We start from the raw sequence: 21387 nt of genomic DNA, 5'->3' as shown, positions 1-21387 counted from the left end.
CCACCAGTGCCGAGCACTTCCCATTAGAGCAGGGGTTCACTTTAGGATCATGACAAAAAGAATAAAAGATAATTGGCAGCTGATTATGATCAACACAGTAATTCTTGGCAGCCTCTTAAGTTTCAGAAGGGTCCACCTAAGAAGCAGGCACTACAACCACCGCTGCCCAGACTGGCTGAGACCAGGTCGGTCATTCAGGACTGGCGTGTGTATCTCAGTTGTGATGCTCGCTGTCACTTGACAAACACTGCAGTGCAAATGAACACAACCTTCCCTTAATTTCAGGTAGATCCTTCTGGAACCTTTCCTTTCACTGCATCCACTAAGAAATATATTTACAAATGTCCCCTTAAAAAAATATCCACAAAACTCCTTCTGAAAACTAGCTAAAAGAGGTAGTGTATTTGGTTTTGTTTTCTTATTGATTACTAGAGCCTTTGTTTCCAGATGAATCCAGCCTCTTCTGTAATTATATCCATGGAAATAAGGGGAGCTTTTACTAAATCAATGAAGAATCTCCCCACTGGGCTGTCTTTGTCAGGTTAAGAGCAAAGTCCAGTCATTACTAAGCTGGTGCCTACATGCTCCCTGCCTCTCCTACTGGTGCTTTTGAGAGATGGATTTTATTATTTTGGGAGATGAGTTATTTGTCCAGTGTATAGAAGGAATCATTGTTTAACCTCCATTAAGCAGATTGTGTTTCAATCTAGTATCACCCACAACATATCTCCTCTAGTTGTTGTCCACAATAGCCAAGAAGAGAGATGTCTCCTCAAACCAAGCAAGAAAAACAAAGCCATCAGTACAACTGGTTGTTCCCAAGTGATTTTCATCTGATAGCTTCGATCCCTGTTTCCTTACACCAACTGACACGTTGCAAAGATGGAGTGTGACATAGGAGTTCGCAACTTACACCTTACCTCCCCCCCAAAATGAAAGCTATGTTCCTCTATAGTGCTAGTTTTAATCTCAATCCTTTACTTGCTGAAACATAATTAATACCCAAGCATCTGCTAGCAGAAGGCCCTTCAGCTCAGACCTGAAATACTGGGTGTCTCCCAGCCACTGATTTCTGTAGCAACTTCTTTCCCTGTACAATATCGCCCTGAGCACTATTTGCTATTATTTCTAAATGACCTGATCCAGGAGCCCTTCAAGAAGAAAAAGCTTGAAACATTATTCCTATTTAGAATTAAGCATGTGGACTGCTCTCTGCTCAGATCTACACTCCAGCCGTCACAGAACAGCCTTAGCTCAGCTCTCCCCCAACACAGAAGTCAGTGCCCTGGTGCTGAGCTGCAGGATAGAAACCAAAGATGGGACTACTGGGTACAAAACAGTCTCACTTGTGACAGCTTGTAATAACCACTGGCTAAGTACACCAATTTAAAAGTTCCCCAAATGCACACACTTCCCGTGACTTCCCTGCTCTGTCCCTACCCAGGGCAATGGCCCCCAGCAGCTTCCCAGCTCGCCTCCCCACCTGCAGAGCAGGGCTCGAAATTCCCTGCACAGGCACAGTGTGCGGACTGACCTAGTTGGAAATGCAAAGCCTCTAAGCCAAAATACTCATTATTCATGGGGTACTTTGTCCAAAAACTGAAAGAAACCCTGCTTCCCCCCAGACCTCGTGATGCACCCTTTCTCTGACCCCACAATAATGCACCTCTGGGCTTCCCCATTCTGCCAGTCCTCAACCAAGCCAAACACCCAGCAATTTCAAAGGCAGCTCTGCTCGTGAGGGACTCCAAGACTTGGCCTAAGCTCAGGAGCTAAGTTTTTTTCCCCTCCTCTTTCACAAGCTACGGAAATAAATTAGACCCAAGCGAGGCAGGGTGGCCAGAGCAAGGCCACCATGGCACCCAGGGTGCTCCTTCCCCACCGGTGTCAGCCCCAGTGGGCAAAGCCCCTGCAAGGTGAGAGCAGCAGCAGGGAGAGGCAGAGCCTCACGCTCTTGGCACCCCAGGAAGCTGCCTTGCAAGTCTGCACTTGGAGTATCTTCAAAGTATTTTCTTTGTAAGCAAATGCAAATTAGCCTCTGGGGATCACCTCTTTCTGTGCTGGTTCTTCACCAGCCTGAATTCCTCCCAGGTGTGGAGCACGAGTTGAGGAAACGTTTTCCCAAAAAAGTAACGTCTGTTTGCTCTTACACCCTGTGTAAGGCTGCTCCAGCCAAACCCAAGCTACCTCTTCTCTTTTCTCCTATACCTAAGAAGTCAGGGAGGTAGTGGGTGTTTTACATATGTTTTGGTTGTTTTTTTGTTTCAAAACACCACCACCACAGCATGGTCTGGCACTCCTGAGTCCTTGCAGCCCCCAGCACAGTGGCTCTGTGAAGCTGCAGGGCTATGAAGGACTTGGTCAGTGAATTATCACGTCACCACCCTGCCAGAAGCTGCAGCAAGGGGCAAACCTTGCTTTGTACCTGCCCTGTGCAGCAGTCACATACAACTCCAAGCCCCAACAAGCACTAAACTTGCCTTGGTTTTCTCTCTTCTCAACAGAGCAGTGACCCGAGTTGAAGACGCTGCTTGTGCTGGTGCCAGGAAGCCTTGTGCCTCCCTTGCAGGCCTAGCGCAGGAATGCTCTTCCTCTAAGCTCACGTACAAAAATAACCTGTGGAGTCTCCTTCCAGGCCACACAAAGCAAGGAGCTTCTCTCAAACTGATTGTGAAACAGTATTTGAATCCACACCTAATCAGGATTGCCTCCAAAACATCAGGAAAAACTAAGCATCACTGAGCAGGACCACTATTTTGCTGCAAAAAATGCAACCAAAGGAAAAAAGGGCACTAGTACCTGGAGCCCTGGCAGTTCCTTTGCAGCTCACACATCAGGTGACTCCACGTGACCACCTGCAAACCAGAGACCAGCATCTCCCATGTCCATACACCCATCAGCCATGCCCATGGCTATTCTTCCGCTCTGTGCAACCTCTTCAGTGAAATGTGAAATCTATTTTTCCATTAAACATTTTTTTTTTTTTTTTTTTTTTTTTACCTTTTCATAGTGTTGCAGTGTTATTTCAGACTCCGCATTCAGCACTGCTTACAAGAAATTCCCATCTAACACTAAGCTGTCCACAGTCAAACTACAACTCCCCTTGAGGATGACTGCAAAACTTCCAAATGTTTCAGAGACTGACTGTCAAAATACAGAGCTGGTAAAAGGTTTAAAAGAGAGGGTGGCTGGGCATAATAAAAACACACGAAAACGCTAGATGTGACATCCTGCTAGCAATATGATGTTGTCCTGGCCACTAAGACAAAGTTACCCAGCTCCAAGTGTTTGCTCAACAATAAACAAGCACCTCTGAGAAACTGCGACAAAAGGCCACACAAAATCACCGCAGCAGCTGACAGAGGACAAACAGGGACAGCAGGGCAAGAGGATGCTCAGAGCCCCCATTCTTACCAGCCAGCAGGACTCACTCTCCACATCCTAGCCCCCACGTGCAGCTGAGCAGCACCATCTTACCCTGTCCGTGCAGGTCTGTCCTTGTTATGCAACAGCACTACGGAAAAATTGGGTGTCTCATGTTTTCTTCATAGTTAAGTCACTAGGATCTGCACTGACCTAGTGCTTTTTCACTGGAGCAAACACATCACAATGTGAACCACTGCTGACTTACAGGGCTGCACCACGGAGGCTCAGCCCGCTCTGGCCAGGAACAGGTAAACCAAGCCAACACACTTTCTAAGAATACCAGCTACTGACCTACACTTCAGAAAATTTCATGCTTATTTCTCAAACCAGCTCAAAATCTGGACTCCAATGCACTTGATTGTTGCACAGCTCTGTTTTCTATTGAGTGTTTAGATCTGGGAAACATGGCTTTGATTAAAAATGGGCAACCCACCAATTACAGAGAATTTTCACATAACTGCTTGGCAAAAGAAGAGCTGCAGCAGCGTTAGCCATTCATTAAAACTTCTCCTTTGCCTCTGAGGACTTAGGTGTTTCCCCCCAACTATCCCCAAATATTGGGATGTTGAAAGTTAATAACACAGCAACTGCCACAGCGCGGAGACAAACGCTGAGACCCAAGATTTTACCACTTACAGCTCCTTCTGCTTCCCAGTCTAATCAGCAGTTCTCTAAGTCTCAGCTGATGTTGGGCTCCAACACTTTTCGCTGCCTTATTCATTATTTTTTAAACACAACAAATAACATTCTCTTTGAATTTATTTAACCCTGGAGAGGTGGGGAGAGCGACAGGTGAGTCAGTCCACGGGGACTGTGGATCCATCGCTGCTGCGTTTCATGTCCGTGACAGAACAAGCAGGGCAGCAGCACACAGCTGGCTTAGCACGCTTCAAGTCGAGGAAACCATGGCTGAGTGACAAAGTCTATTCACTATCCCCCTGCTCAGAACCATTCCCCCGTGATTATCTTCCAATCATTCAACATCTGGCCCAAACAAATGAATTTGAGCCAGAATTTCACTACAGGAGCAAAGACACCAGAAAACAAAGATCCTGCTCTGAAAACACCGAAGGTAACGGCACATGCACAATGCCAGGGAAACGGGATCAGGCCACAGCAGCAGAGACCTGTCCACTGCCTCAATTCAATCAGGTCAGCACTTGATGAGTTAAAAAATAAAAAACCACACTTCTCCTCATCAATACCACTTTTTAATAAAGGTTTCCCACCAATCACACCCTGTACACGTACTAAGTTTTGCAAAGGCCAGGCACAGATTCTGCACTCAAAAGTTAACCTCAGATTAGCAGAGTTTAGTTTGGGACACGCACAAACAGCCGCCTGGCCCTGTGTTTAGGTCCAGCACCACACCATGCTGACCCCTCCAGGGGCCTGCATTCAGAACCGACCTTACCTGAAGCTCTGTCGACTGGGACCACCGGTACAGAGGTAACATCTGAGGGGTCAGTGCAGCAGAATCTGCTAGTCCTGGAGCTTCACTCATGGGAACCCAGCTCTGTGCAAAGCATGTGCTTTGGGACAAGGCTGCCGCACGGGAGAAAGGTTTATGCAATGACCGCCAGCACGCAATGGCATTTCCCATGCCTGGGAGAGGCCACAGGGTCTCCGTGGACCACAAGAAACATGATCCAAGTGAGCCGGAGCAATGCAAAAGCATCTAAATCTGCACAACTGTCAAACTGAATTTAGGAATGGCTTCTCTTTATTTTAACTCTGATTTTTTTAAAATTTTTTCAAGTGGCCACATTAAAAGGGAGAAAACATCTTGTTTTCACTTTCCAGAAGTTCTGCGGTGTTGTAAGTGAAACTGTTCACCAATTAAACAAATGTTTGGATGGCCAGGAAACCATCTGAGAATCCCCAGCAGTTCTTCCACAATAGCTGTCTACTTTTCACAAAAACTATAAATACGTTCTGAACCGAAACACATCTTGTTTGACCAAATTCTTAGAAAAGCAATCGTGTAAACCCAGGCCTGACCTCCAGTAACCTGTTAAATGCCTTGCCATTGCTCACTGCATCCCTTCCCTAGCTATTTCGTGACAATACATGGTATTGGTATTCTTTGCATTTGAAGACAACCTTTCCTGCCCTTCTCCCAGTAACTGCAAATACCTGTGCTAACCCTCACACCACATGCACCTGCGTGTTGCTGTCTGCAGTTAAAGGCATTAGAATTAATCATCTTCCCCAGATACAGCCATGGGTATTTGTGGTGTTATTCCAACCAGGTCATATCCTTCTTCACAGTCATTAGACTTATCCCTGGAGTTTGCTTATCTTTAGTACTAATTTCTCAAGTCAGTGCTGGAAGCCACGTTCAGTCCAAATTTACTTTTCTTATGGAGTTAGAGCTCTGGGTGACCTACCCTGGCCAAGAGGCACCCTGTCACTTGCAGAAACTCAGTTCTTCCTTTGGTAATTCAACTCCCAAAAATTCCTCGCAAGGGCACCCACCAGCAGAGCCTGCACCAGCCCAACCCCAAAGGCAACAGTGCTCACAACAGGGTGCAGAGCCCTGCTCAGCAGGGACAAACAGCAGGGTTTGGGACTGGGGAATTACCTCTGCTTTTGCTGTGTGTGAAGCAACAACATTCTCCTTAGAGGAGCCCGAGGAGCTCTGTCACTACTGGGTATATCATGTGGACAGGAATTCCCTAAGCCATGCACCCCAATAACCAAGCAGAACGGTCACACAGTGCCTCGCCACCCACCTCGCCCAGGACTTGGAGCTGATGTGGTTGTTGTAGGAGAGGCTCGGGCTCCTGTGCAACCAGACCCCTTCTTCCAAGCCACACAGTAGCTGCCAGTTTGCCCCCTTCTCAGGGTAGAGAGGGTCAGGGCTCAGAGCCACCCCAAGCAAGACAGCAGCTAACCCGCACTTGTCAGACACGTGCACCACTGCAGCCCGACCTAAAGCTTTAAACACAACCATCTACAAGCTTTTGTGCAAAATCAGCTGAGGGGAACTCTTCCAGGATCTCAAATTTGGAAATAGGTGTCACTAGCAATAAATCCCTGCCCCATTTGAGCCTCGCAATGAAAGCCCCTACATGTTTTATATGCACAGTAGTTCTCAGCTGAGCATTAAATGAGTGTTTGGGCTCTGCTGTGCTGTTGTGCTTTTCTTTCCCCTTAATGAGTCATAGGCCTTTTCTTAAAAGTTTGCTGGAATACGTAAACGTGACATTGGAGATTTAGTAAAACCACTCCAAGAAGCGAGGAATGAAGTTTCAGATGATGTGAAACTCTCCAGCTGGAAGAGATACACAACACTTGGCCGTTTTGCTGCGCTCCTCTGTCTCACTGCGCAGCAACAAGGCCACACTGATAGGAAGTTAAACAAACACGGTGAGGTTAATAGGAAGAGATAACACACACCACACCAGAAATATCCACTCTGATGTAGCAAGTGGGACAAAATCCACACCCAGAGATGAGATCCACACAGGCAAAGTGAAAAATCACATAAAAATCCAACCCAAACCAGATGTTTATTGAATGATTATTAGCACGGCTGCTAATTTTAAGAACTAAAGGCTGGTCCTGCCCCCAGATAAGCCAACTGGAATCCTACCGCCAGCCTTGGGAACCATCACACCCCTGGAACAATCTCTGAGGAACAATCCCAGCCCCAGGTACCACTGTCCTGTCAGCACTCAAACCTTGCAGGCTGTTGAACACAGCCCTCCAATATGTGCGTTTTTAAGCTCATACTACAGCTTGCTGACACCACGCGCATTCCTGTATTTCTTTCCTTTCTGCTGCTGCAGTTGTGCTTTATGTCACACATTCCCACCCCTGCCAGAGAAGACGCACTTTGTGCGGGATGGGCATAAATCAAGCACCACATTGTGCTCCCAGCGACGCCCAGTTTCTCCAGCCACAAATTAAGAAGTGATTTTGGACACAGCTAATGCTGACAGCAGAAGTGCTCCACCTTGGCACGCCACAAGACAAGACGTGTACCTCAAGGCACTGCAGGAGCGGCTGCACCCCCTCTCCAGCCAGTAGCACAGGGGATGCATGGAACAGGGTCCCACGGGATGCCAGCACCTTCACCCCGGTACAAACAACTGCCCCAGCGCCCGGCTGGCAGCCAGCCCTCCCCTCACAGCACTGAAGGACACAGTGGATTGCACCCTCGGCAAGTGCCTGAGCTCAGTCCAAAACAAAAGAGATGTCCCCAGCGCTGCAGGGCTCTGTGCCCTGCCAAGGAAAACCCCAGACCACAACTCTGCCAGGACACCACAGTGCACTGCCCTGTGGTAGCTGTGATAGGCAAGAGGCCAAGCCCCCTTCCATTTTTGCAAATATTTCTTGGTTTTAGTAAAACTCAACTTTCTGGATTAGTGCTGCTGATTTATTTTCTTTCCATTGCTGAACCACCCTTTAAACCATCTGAAAAATGACTTTGCCAGGATTTTTGGTTTTAATCGCTTGAGCATTTGGAAAACTCACTTGCTTTGAAGGCCTTCTAAACATCCAACATGGCTGCAACAGAGGCATCTGCATCCTAGTTCATTAACTATGGATACTAACGATGCCCGAAGGATGCCCAAGATAACAGACTGGTATCTCTGCTGCTGCCACCATGAAGCAGGAGCACGCAAGCACAACAGACATCCTCAACACCCACTTCAGAGTTACCTCTTCAGTGGAAGATTTCTCTCTGGGTGTATCACTTTGACATTTAAAAGCATCAGCTTCACCTTACTGCAGCCACTTTGACAGCTACCTGTTACTCCAAATTAGGGCCATTTTCCTACTCTCCAAAATACAATTTGATGGATTCTGTGGCTGCTCCTGATTCACCCACCATGGTGTACAAATCTCCAGCGCATGATCTGACACCAAACGGGGATGCCCACACATACAATCCTTTGTGGAGGGTCAGGTACAGAGGCTAAGTAAACAACTGCCAATACCAGCCAGGATTATTTTGACTTGGGATCCTGCTTAGGATGTTTCCTTAACCCCTCTAAGAAGGCACACCTGACCATTTTTAGGGGCAGAACACAACACGGGATGAGAAGGGTGTTAAAAGCCTGTTGTTACTTCTGGAAATTTGAGTGCCTCTTACTTGAGGAATGCAATAGGAACACTGGAGCTTGTGACAGAGCCCTAAAACCAGGCAGATCTAACAACTTGCTCACTGCTTTGCACAGCAGCCCCAAGGCTCTACAGTCACCAGCAGGGCAGCGGGCTCCAAACCAAAGCAAACTGCAACATGGGCTCCGCTCAGCTCTTACCTTTCTATATCCTCCATCTCCTTTCTGCAAGGCTATTGACTTTGCAACATGGGAGAAGTTTCTTTTTGCACGCATTTCAAACCTAAACAATCTCCTTTCCTTCAGATCCAGAAGACCAAGTGGATCGCCCTGTGGTTCAAAACCAACCAGCTGTGATGCCCAGAGAGGTACATGAACACATTTCCTAAAGTATATGGTGACCGGGAAGGGTGACCACTAAACCAGGGCCTACCACACCATGGCAGCATATACACCTGCACCAATGCTGCACGGCACATCCAAACCTCTCTAATGCTGAACTTATCTGTGGCAGCCCTAACAGAAGACATGGCAGTTATTGCACATCGCCATCATCCCCTGCACCCAGTGCATCTCTAACACTGACTAAACCGAAGATGAAAAGCACAAAGAACAAAAACAAGAAAAAAACAGTTAAACAACCCCTCCTATTCAGAGTCAAGTTTTCTGCTATTGAAGGTAAGGAAGCACCGTCCCAGTCCATAGTGCATGCTTCTGTGCAAGTTATAGACACTCAACCTGCCACATATGGTTATTGGTACCCATATTACAGACATTTAGTACATAAAACTGTACTGCCTGATGCCTGGGTGCAGGACCAGTGACAGGAAGGGAACTCCTGGCAGCTTTGAGTCTCCAGGAAAAAGGACAAAGCTCACTGTGACAGGCTCGGTTGTTTCTCACTGTGGACTAACAAGCAGGGTATGAACTCGCTGTATTCTGCCTACCAGATGTGAAACAAGGGGTGAGGTGGCAGTGAGGGGGTGGGAAGCACCTGATGTGTAGCAGAGGCTGGGGAAGGCACCTTCACAACGGGCACTGTGCAGGGGTGCAAACACCGCTCATCTCCCCAGACTGCACAGACAGAAGACAACTCACTGACCCCACACCTATGTAGTTTCACTGCACTTTTTCATCTTGTTTTTAGTCCAAGATAGTGAGACAATTACTAAATCAATTCTCGCATGGGATCCCACCACCCTGACCAGGATAGGCAGACAGCCCTCATTAGGCAACGGCTGCAGCACAGCAGGGGCTGCCAGGAACACACAGCTGCTGCCCGTGCCCCTCTGCAGGCTCTCCTTCCATTTCTGACAACGCCAGCAGAGCCACAGGACAGAGATCTTGTCTGAAACCAACATCCCAGCCAGCGTGACATTTCCCTGCCCGGCAGATGACAAGTCACAGGTTTACAGTCAGTCCCAAAAGGACAGCTCTGAGTTGGACGGGTATGCCAAAACTTTCTTTTTCAGCACCTAGACATCAGCCCAAAGGTTTCTGCAAAGTAAATAGAATTTAAGCCAGCGCCTGAGCTGCTGACGTTCCAACACCCACGAACGTCCTGTTGACACCTCAGAATGCACATTCAATTTTAAACATCCCCAAAACACAGCTTTGGCAGTTTACCTCATTGCATACAAAGCCCATCTGAGAACAGTTATGGAACTGAGTGAAATTACTTTTTTATTGCTTCTGTTCTTAGCGTCTGCCAGTAAACTGAGCACGCTTACTGAACCGTCAGTACCTCGGGAGGGGACGGACAGGGGCCTCAGGGGGTTTAGGATAAAGCAGTTTGGGAAGAGGTAGCTGTACCTGCTCCCCCTGCAACATGAGCACAAAAGCTCACAGTTCTACCCACCTGTGGAACGCTGCCAAAGGAACAGCCTCAGCCTTCCTGTGCCCTTTGTCTGCACCCTTGGGTCAGCCCCGGCCATCTCATTCACCCCATCACAGGGGTGAATCCGGAGCAGCTCACAGATCCAGCCCAAAGCAACCTTTCCTATCTCCTTCCTTTTTTGCAGGCTTGCTTTTCTCTGAGCTCAGTGAGCACATGTGGCTGCAACATGCTGGTGGGAGCACTTGGAAGTGGCAGGGTGCTACTTCTCAGCTGTGCAACTGGGAGCAGGGCAGGCGCAAGGCACTTCTTGCAGCATTGCTGCTTTTGGTCAGACTAAACCAATTGTGTAATGAAATCTTCCTTCTCTCTACAAACGCACTGAAGCCTGCTGGAAGGAAGAGTGGGATGGAGAAGGTGAGGCAGCAAAGCTCCCTGCACAGCACTGCTCAGAGCCAGCTGCTAGCCCCCAGATCTGCTGGGACATGCCATCCAGTTCCTCTCCAATGCTCACACGCTGTACGTGCCCTGATCACAGGAGGACACTTCAGCAGGTCCCCAAGGGCAAAGCCAGTCCCACAGGGGTGCTCTGTCTGGGCAGTGTTACTGAAGGACACTGGTTCTTGTCCCTTCTCTCTGGGTCCTTCTACTAACGCTCCTGTGTTCTGACTTGGGGCAGACACCCGATCTCCAGTCACCTTGCCCATCTCATTCCAGAGGAGGAAAGGGCAAGAGCAACGGCAGCAACAGCAGCTTCATCGTGTATTTATCTGCCCCAGAATACAGGCTGCTTCTGAAAGGGAGCAGTGCGGTTTGGGAGAGCCGCCAGGACTGCCAGCACAAGCATGGTGAGGGGAACACCCAGACTGACCCACAAACAGAACGAACGCAGGGTACAGTTATTCTTCCTCCAAACAGGACTGGTTAGTCACTTGACCTCAGATTTAAAATAACTCACTGTCCAAATTTTGGAAGTTGTATTTGGACACAAGACAGAACACAGTGGTCTGCAGACAGCACCGCGTGGAGTAGCCCTCGCTTTGAATGGACAAAGTAAGAATCACTGTATTCTTTCCTGGGGGCAGGGGGTGCAGAGAACACAGTAAAATTACATCAGTGTCACCACATGAGCATTTATTCACCAGGCAATTGAGCTCATCTAATTAAGGAGCATTAAACCATCTGCTCTGTTGACTATTGGCTTAACATTTCTGTTCTCCATGGGCACCACAGGGCACTGCAATTGCCTTCAAAGCATGTCAGACACAAGTATGTGTGATGCTAGAAATTAATGCATTTCTGCTTGCTTCTTTTTACTAACATCAAGAACTTCTCAGAAAAGTCGACCTAAATAACCTGCTCCTGTACCTGACAATAAGCAGACTTCTTCTCATGCTGGTCTTTCTCCTTGTCTCTGTCCCATCAGCCTGCAGTTGTACCAGACCAAGCCCCCACAAGCTCATTCAGCCAAAGCTCAGCATTCACTTCTATGGGTGATCTGCACCAGAAATGCAGGATCGAGCCCACCACAATTCACTAAAACTCTGACAACTTAGACAAGTCAGCCCTCTCTTACAGCACCCCAGTTTTCTGGATTTCATCTACTTCTAGGGTGCAAGCTGTGGCAACTTTCTGCTGCTACAACAAATACCTAGGGGGCAGCTGGTACGTGTGTTCCCAGACAGAAAGGCACAAGCTTGCTGCCGACCCGACACAGGACACATCTGTCGAGGCTTAGGGCATGCTGCAACATGTTGTGGGAGAATATACATGCAAGTAGTGACACTCACAACAGGTAAGTCCTTATAAATAAGTAAAACCCACCCACACCACAGATTCCTGAGGCTGCTCCTGGAGCCCCTGATCACACCCAGCTTCCCTAGCCACTGGAAAAACCTCGCAGAGGGTCAGGACAACCATAAGATATGTTTCTTACTCAAAATGCCTTTTAGTTCTGTCTCTCACTGCACACCACTGATATTTTGAAGTTAACATTTCTTGGTGTTAGCACATTAATTAATCCCCCTCTACCCCCATGCAGCTTCTGCACGTACTCATGAGTGACCCGTTATTGACCTTACTATTATTGACCCCAGCTGGTGACGGGCCTGCCAGCACCTGAAGCCCCTCACCAGGTGCAGCAAACCACCAGCTTTCTTCTTCAGCCCCGCACAGGATGGATGGAGGCACAACGAGGCTGCTGCAGTAAGCTGGCACTGTATTCAGCCTCCTTTGTCCAGACACAAGAGCTTGTAAAAACAATACCACCACAGTTCACAGAAAGGCTTTCCTAGTAGGAGAGGGCACCACTCGCTCAGCTACCTCAAGCGATCTCTCCAGGTCCATCTCACTACAAGCACACAAAGCCCTGCAACTCCTCCCTCCCGCACAGAGCACACTCATGCTACACCAAAAGCTACCTGGAAATTCAGTGTTTAAATCATGGACTGAGGTAACACGTGTGTCCATCTCACACAACGCTTGTGTCACCCACGGATCACACTTTCAGCACCCAGCCAGCACACAAAGGCTGAGGTACCCGGCCCCTCAGAGGCAGGGGACTCGGCAGCTCCCACACCCCGGGCCACTGCTGGGTGCTGACTGACCCCAAGTCCCTCATGACCCCGAGCCCCCACCTCCCCTGGCCTTGTTCTCCCTCCTCTGACAGTAGCTACCCCCCCACAGAGCCCTCAGCTCCAGTTCACCCAGTACCCTGTTTGCACCCAGTATAAAATATAAGACACAGGAACTTGACATGACTACAAAGCACCTTCACGTGTTTCAAGAAGTTGCTTTTGTTCTATAAAGAAGCACTGAAGATACTTAGATTACTACCACAAAGTTGACACAACCTCACCAAGGACAGACAGGTCTCCTCTCCCCCAACCTCCCCTCACGTGCCAGGGATGACACCAGCCCCTACCAGACTCGTACGCAGCACAGACCTGCAAGGCCTCACGGGGTGGAAACAATGCTGGGGATCCCACAAGCACTCCAGACTAGGATAACGTAAGTGAATGTGGCACTAAAACTGCTTCACCAGCCAGGCTCATCCTCTTTAACAATTTAAACACTGCAGATGGCCTGAAAGTATGATCACAAATATCACAGCCTCAGGGAGGCTGAACTTTATCGGTGAAAGCAAATGAGCAAATCAGCACAAACCCCAACAGCTGCTGTAACACTTCAGACAAGTCTCATGGCCACATTTGGAAGGGGAAGAGTCACAAAGCCTAGCAAACTGTGCAAGAAATAGAAGATGAAATGCCAGGGATGAGGCAAGGTGCAAACGCTTCTGACACCAGTTAGAAAGACAGTATCTGTGGTAAAACAGCTTTGTCTTGCAATGACCAGAGACTTCAGTGGGTAACTGGCCCAAAGCAGCTCTGGGTATCACACACCTTCCCCAGAGCTAAAACCGCCCAGCTCCAGGCAGGCCCCAGACACCATCACCATCTAGCCACTCGCCCCCTCCAGGCCCTACACCCTGTCTCCCCGAGCGGGTCACTCACCGAAGTACTCCTTCTTCATGTGCATCTCCAGCTCCTTCTCCAGCTCTAGCGTCAGCGCCTCCAGCCTCCTCTCCGCCTGGCTGGGGCCGCTGTCCCGGCTCGGCGTCACCTGGTAGGGGAGCTTGAACTTGGGGGCCGAGGCCGAGCCTTTGCCGGGGCTGTAGGCGTATGGGGCCGCGGCGTCGGGGCCGGCCCCGCCGGCCGGGTGCTGCGGGTCGTGGCGCGGCGGGGACTGGGCGTGGATCTTGTGGTAGCCGTCGGGCAGCTCGGGCACCGCGCAGTCCTCCTGCAGGCCGGGCCCCAGCAGCGAGGAGCGGGGCGAGGGCAGCTGCAGCTCGGGGTAGGCGCTCATGGAGCCGCGGGAGCTCCGCGAGCTCTGGCTGGAGATGCTGGAGCGGGGGCTGACCACGGCAGCGCCCTGCACGCCGCGGCCCTCGGGGGGCCCGCAGAGGCTGGAGCGGGGGCTGGCCACGGCCAGGCCGGCGGCGGCCGCCCCGTCCAGCTCGGCGCCGCCCGGCGGGCCGTACCTGGAGTCCGAGTAGCTGGAGCGGGGGCTGGTGGGGCACGAGTACTGGCTGGCGGTGCTGGAGCGGGGGCTGGCGTGGCGCTGGTCGTAGCCCATGCTGATGCCGCTGGTGCGGTTGCTGCTGGGCTTGCTGCCGCCGCCGCCGTCGTAGCTGGTGAGGCTGGCGCGGGGGCTGGAGTGCTTGCTGGTGTCGCTGGCCGTGCTGGCGTAGCTGGAGCGGGGGCTGAGCGCCGCGCCGTCGTACTGCACCAGGCTGCCGCGGGGGCTGCCGTACTTGTCCTGCCCGGGCACCACCAGGCTGGAGCGGGGGCTGGAGAACTTCTCGTAGGGCAGCGAGCACCCCGCGCCGCCCAGGCTGGAGCGGGGGCTGGAGAACTTGCCGTGCTCGGCGCCGGGGCCCGGCGAGGCGGCGGCGGGAGCCAGGCTGGCCCGGGGGCTGGCGGCTCCGTACTTGCCGTCGGGGCCCCCGGCCACCCTCCCGCCGCCCTTGGCCACGTAGCCGCCGTCGTAGGCGCCGGCGTAGCGGTAGCCCTCGGCCGAGTAGCGCTTGCCCTTGTCGGGGAAGCCGCTGTAGCAGGGCAGCGCCACCTCGGAGCGGGTGCACAGCCCCTCCTCGCAGCACGGCGGCCCGGCGGCCGGTGGCGGCGGCTCGGCGCGGCCGTTGGCGGCGCGGAGCGGGGCGGCGGGCGGGTAGGCTTTGCCGCAGGGGGCGGCGGGGAAGGGGAAGGCTTCGGCGGGCGGCGGCGGCGGCGCGGCGGTGCCGTTCATCTTGCGGCCCCGCTGCTCCGCCGGCATGTGGGCGGCCAGCACCCGCTTGGTCTCCTCCAGGTCCGGGGGGAGCGGCGGGTCCCGGCGGCCGCCCCGGCCGTACGGTGCCTCCGGGCAGGGCTCGTAGAGGGACAGGTCCTCCAGGAGCTTGGTGGCCTTCAGTGCCATGTCCTCCTCGTACTTCTCCATGCTCGGCCGGAGCCCGGCGAAACTCTCTGCGAAGGCGCAGTCCGGAGCAGAAAAGATTAAAAAATAAATACAACAGCAAAAAAAATCAAAATAAAAACCCGCCCCCAAAAGCAAGCTCCTCGGCGGGGCACAGCCGGCGGGACGCGGCTCCTTCCCCGGCGGGCGGCCCGGGCTGCGAGCAGGCTGCGCGGCGATCACCTCAGCGGCATCCCGGCTCCGTGCGGCTCGGTGCGGCCGGGCTGCCCGGCGGCGGGCGGCGAGCGGAGGCGAGGAACCCCTGTGTCACTTTCCAGCCTTAAATAAGTTGCTGGGTCCAGTCAATGGCGCGCTGCGCGGAGGAATTTGCGCTCGGCGGCTCCCTGCCCCCGCCGCCCCCGGCCGGCCGCCCCGCGGCGGGGCCGCGGCTCCGGCCCGCACCCCCGGGCGGGGGCGAAGGCGGCGGCCGGTCCGTGAGGGGCTTGGCGGGGCGGCCGGCGGGGCGCGGGGCGCGGCGAGGCAGGGACTCCTTTGTGTGGGGCAGGAATGCGAGGAAGGAGACTGGGCGCTGCGTCCCGCTGGAATGTAGTTAATGCCGGAGCCAAACAATGATTTGCACCGAGTCAGGCGGGGAGAGGGCGGCCGCGGCGGCGGGGCCGGCGGCTTCCCCTCAGCGCGGCCCGCTCCCGAGCGCCGCTGCCCGGGGCTGTCACCGCCACCGGGCTCGGCCGGGGGCTGAGGGGAGTCCCCGGCGCTGAGGGGGGGTCGCGGTGCCGGGCGGGGGCGGCCGCGGCCCCGTTTCCCGCTCTCGGCCCTGACTGGAACTTTCGGCCGGGGCGCGCCCCCCGCGGGCAGGGGCTGAGGCGCGGCCGCTGCGAGCGGCTCCCACCTGTGCCGCAGCCCCGGCACCTGAGGGCTACTTGCACTCCCTGTGGCTTCGTTTTTAAATAAATAAATAAATAAAAGCACTACCGAGACGCGATGAACGCGCCGTGGCCCAAAGCAATCTGTGAATTGACATGAGCTTGAAAAAAGCGTGCTGCTGTTTGTGCAACTTCGCGAAAGCTTTATCTGTTGATCCTGTAACAAACACGGCGCTGCTTGGCATTTACGTTTGTATACACACAGCAGTCTGTCAGAAAACACCACCAAACGGACTGCTGAACTGAGACCTCCGATGTGAAACGGTAGCCTACAGTTTTTTTTTTATAAGTACAACTCCCTGACAAGCATCAGTGCTGATCTCAGAAACACTGGTGCAGCCCAAGCAATAGGTACCTGAGTGGTGTTGATGCAACGAGAGAAATATATTGCAAGTTTGTGCTGCAGGTGCTCTGCTCCTGCCAAGAACATTTTATCCTGTTATCATACCTAATTAAACATTAAAAGCAACTGTGTACTCGAAAATGTCCCCAGCTGTGGAGGGCAATTGATTGGCAATCTGTTTGTTTGCATGTGCAGGATGGTAGGCAAAAAAATATATATAAAAAAAAATCTAGCAAACCATCTAAATGTGCAAAACCAGCCCTGAAAAGCAAACCTGCTAAACATGGAAGAGGCTGTTCGCTCTTGATGTGAACGTATGTGTACAGATGCAACCCCTCTTGGGAGTCAACAACTTTTCTGCTACGTTTTCCCATCTCCAGCAGTCTCATTACACTTTCTGCTGGTGTCACCATGTGCTTCCAGAGGTTACTTCCTAGAAGGTACGTCTTACCTCTGTTTTGCAGGTGTGTGACAGCTGAAAGCACCTCTTGCTGTAGCACATCCCGGCACGTACTGCTGCGGTTCCAAACAGCACAGCGTGGGCCCTGGGCGATGGCAGCAGAAGCCTCCTGGTGAAGGTGCCATGGCGCTGACCTGGATCACAGCAGCATTTCAATTCCCTGCCCCGTTCAAGCCTTGTGCTTTCTGGTGAAGCTGTTGACAAAGACACTGATCACAGAATCACAGAATTGTCTAGGTTGGAAGAGACCTCAAGATCATCAAGTCCAACCTCTGACCTAACAAGTCCTCCACTAAATGATGCTGTGTCTTCCACTGATGATGCTGTGAGCTGTGCGGTGTGGGCACATACCCACCAAGATCAAACAGAGGTTCCTTCTGCAGCATGTGCAGAAATCCCAGTTAATTTGGGTGCTGAGCCAGGGACTCCTGAACCAAGTTCACCAAGGGCAGTGGGCATCTCACAGGCTGCCTTCAAGCACATGGGTGCTGAGCTCTTCCATTTCTGGTTCCTGGGGCCTTTGCTAGGATGATCCGTCCTCTGACTAGCTCTGGGTTACTCACAGACGGTTTTTATTAGGTTGTCTTCTTGTGAATCTAGGAAAGGCTCATGGACAATCTGGGAACTTAGGCCATCAGAGCACCTATACAGAAAAGCTGATTTATTATATATATATTTTTTTTGTTAGTTTGTTTGTTTTTAATTTTGTTTCTCAACAGTAGGTAACTCTATTATTAATCAAACAGGGTGTGTTGAGCATATCCTGAGGGGCTCTGCCTGTGTGCTCACACAAGGAAAGATTTTGAGCATCTGTTTTTAGGAGCCAAACAGTGGGAACTGCAGAGCTGATGCTGTGTGAAGTCAGAAGCATAAGCTCAAGTGGAGGAGCTTGTTGTCCTCCCATAGCTCTGTCTTCTAAGCCACAAATCAGCCCTTGTTCTGCCTCCAGCACAGTCTGATGCTGCTGCTGCAGCAGGTTGCAAGTTCCTACAATAAGCCTCTTGGTATGTAAGTAGTTAAACCACGTGCTTTCTTTAGTATGAACTCATGGGAAAAACATACTGGGGACTGAGAGAGTCTGGGGAATCTACGGAAATAGCCCCTTTTAGTAAGCAATTTGGATCAAACAATAAAAATCACTTATGTTTACTGTTGAAAGCTTATGCTCAATAAGTAAATCCTCAAAGCAAGGCCCAATCAAGTCTGTTGCAGCCCTGGGCCAGAGTATTTCTGCACAGTGTTCCTGTCTCAGCCCTACAGCAGGGGCAATACTACAGACCCGCTCTTCTCCAGTAAATCGTACTCCTGTCATACACATAATGAACATAACATTTATCCACACTATAGCCACAGATGTAGCCCACATGGGTGAAATAAATATGTTTGCAGTGGTACATAACACACTCGAGCACTGCTGCATTTCTCATAGAGGACCATATGTGCCGAGCTGTGCAAACAAGAAGTGTAGAGTTTAAACTGCTGTCGCTATAATAAGTACCCCCATCATTCTCCTTACTATTATATAAAAGGAAAACCAAAGTACAAGGCAATTACAGCTTGACAGTCCTGACATGTTTTTCTCCCCAATTTGTTTAAATAAATTTGCTTACTATTAACAACCAGATGTAAATGTATATATTGCAAAAAGACTCGTGCAACTAACAACATGAGCTATCACAGAGTATTATAAAAGATGAACTCCATTTCTTAATTTGTTGTGGTAATCCTTGTGTCTGATTTTGAGTTATATCAGTAAAACAGATATTAAGGAAAGCCAGCTGCTTCTGTTAAATAAACTCCTTTGTTTAAGACTTAAAGGGAGCAAAAAAGCCAGGTGGAGTTATTGATCTGTGAATATCATCCGGCTGGGCCTCACAGGCAGTACACTTCTGTTTCTTCTAATTGCCAGTGCCTTCAAGAAATGCTGGCCAAACCAACAGGCAGAGAAAATTAATGGTCTGCTGGGGATTTTGTCTCCCTGAGTTGCATACAGCTTATTACCAACAAAGCAGAGAATCTGTAGATATAAGAATTTACTGGTAAAACCTTGGGCCTATTGAAGACAATGGAAAAAATCTCACTGTTGCAGCATATCTTGTGTCTTTACTGTGACAATGTAGGAAGGAGTTTGTTGTCTGACTCATCAATTTAACAATTTAAAGCTGCTATGCAGATTTGCATGTTGATTTGGGTGCTACCTGACTTTTGCAAATTCTCTCCTTCTTTCCCATAGTGAGAAAACAATGAAATCATACTCTGAAATCCCCAAGGTAAGAAAGACTTACAATTATGCAGGTTCCTGTTCTCTCCCAAGTTTTGAAATTGATTGGTTTCTTGGTGAAGTACATAATGAATATTCTTCTCCTTTTTTCTATTCTGAGCCTGATTAAAAAGAAATAATTGTGAAGCTCATACAAAAATTACATTGAGTAATGTATTTATTTTGAGAGAAGGGACTGAAGATTTTGTTTTCTTTGAAGTTGTAGTTGTATTGTGTTTTATAGTGCTTTGTTTTTTTGGGTCTTATATATTAATTTGTATTGTGATAACTTTAAGTATAAGCAAGCTTGTTGGAATATGAAGTTTGGATGTTGATATACATTAATATTTGGGTGAATTGACTGCAAATAACGTTAATTAAGGTTATTCTGGCTCTCCAAAATAATTTAAAGCTAGACTAGCCACTTGACTGGAAGCAGTAGCCTGGGCAACTATTTTTACACTATGTCAGGATATGAATGAAAACATCAAAATTACTTAATTGTTTTATTTTTAGGACTGTCACTGTACCTTAACTTTTTTTTTTTTTTTTTTTTTAAATACTCATTCGCAGATCACAGTTTTTGAAAATTGGAATTACTGAATGTGTTTTAGGGCACCATCTTCTGGTAGACAGAACGCAGTGTATTTGAATGGCTACCTTTGACTGCTAGACACAACTATTTAAAATATTTTTCACTAACACTACTCTGCAGGCTTACGGGTCACTTCTCATTCTAAATCTGCAATAAAAAACTATTTAACATTTTTTACATTCTTCGTATTCATTGCAAATGCAGCTATTCACCATGCTGCACAAATATGACTTGGGACAGACCCTGTAAAATTCCAGTCACAACAGCCACTTTGTGAACGTGCTATGTTAGACAGACAACATATGTCTAAGCACTTAAGATTAATACACCATTTATGTATCTTATTTCTTTTATAGCTTCATCTTCTACTTCTCTTACTTATTTCTGCTTTTGGCATTCCTGGCCACAGCAGCTTATTTGCTCATAGCTGAGAGACTGCACACAGCTTTAGTCATACTTCCCTTGCAATCAGAAGACATAATCACTGTATATTCAAACACAATCTATTAGCTTAATAGCAGCTATTACATATGCATAAATATATAATTTATTTGGCCAGTACTGTTAACAGTGCACCCACTTAATACATTTAAGTAGTTCTTAGTTACGTAGATTCTTATTTCAGACTTGAAAATAAAAAAACCAGAGACTTCACAGACCTAAAATTTATCTTGTGCTAAAAACTAAGTCCTGACGACAATATTGCAAACCATGATCCAGGGGAAAAAAACAAACAAAAAAACAGACTGCATTAACACATTTAGTAAAGAAACAGAAACACTGCGTGAGGGGCAGACTGCTATACATGTCCTTCTGTTCTGTGCTGCTGAAAAATACCAGACTAACTGTATGAGCCTTTTTGTACCACGCCAAGAAATATAGAAGGCTATGAGCATCGACCTCCTGACCTCACAATACAAGGCACTCCAGCTATGGTGAGAAGAAAGGGGACATATGTTTCTTGAGAATACCAATTACATTTACCTTGCATGGTATTTTCTGTATAAGACGGTACAGAATGATAGCTGCAACACTTGTTAACTGAAAATAATAAACATATTTGCAAGCAGTAAGGAGCTGTTCCATAACCAATAGAACTAACGAAGGCTGGTCTCATACAGGACTGTATTCTGCATTCTTTGCGTTCTCCAGCTTGTAACCTTTTCTCCAAATCCCCAATAACAATGCAGTACTGTCACCCCCCTTTGGCCTGTAGAGCTCAACCACTGCGACAGTCTCCAGAATTTACCTGAGCCCTAAGACATTACATGCAATACCTTCAGGTTCCTCCCATTAATTGCCTACATTCCTCAACAGACTTGTCAGTGTTCTTCTATCTCTGGCACTCCTCTACAACACCTTTAATTCTCTTCCAGGTCCACCTACATACAGCTTTCTCTGTGTCCCCTTGATAATATCCATAGCTCCTGGCAGCTTACCAGGCTTCTAGTTAGGTATCTCAGCTGCCCTCTTTCTTCCCAGCACACTCCTGCTAACTCCAAT

At 49.5% G+C, this 21387-nt stretch overlaps 1 protein-coding gene across 1 annotated transcript in view; it reads right to left on the bottom strand.

Annotated features, from left to right (window-relative positions):
• The window catches only part of WTIP (WT1 interacting protein), a 77998-nt gene extending 62473 nt beyond the window's left edge, over positions 1-15525 (bottom strand). Inside the window, exon 1 of the mRNA XM_084294790.1 lies at positions 13845-15525. Coding sequence (XP_084150916.1) covers positions 13845-15327 — 1483 coding nt within the window. The 5' untranslated portion in view covers positions 15328-15525. The remainder of the gene's footprint in view (positions 1-13844) is intronic.
• Positions 15526-21387: the final 5862 nt, after the last annotated feature.

This window comes from Netta rufina (genome assembly GCF_964035555.1).
Source record: "Netta rufina genome assembly, chromosome: 13".
Taxonomy (NCBI): Eukaryota; Metazoa; Chordata; class Aves; order Anseriformes; family Anatidae; genus Netta; species Netta rufina.
This window is presented reverse-complemented; position numbering and strand designations above follow the sequence as displayed.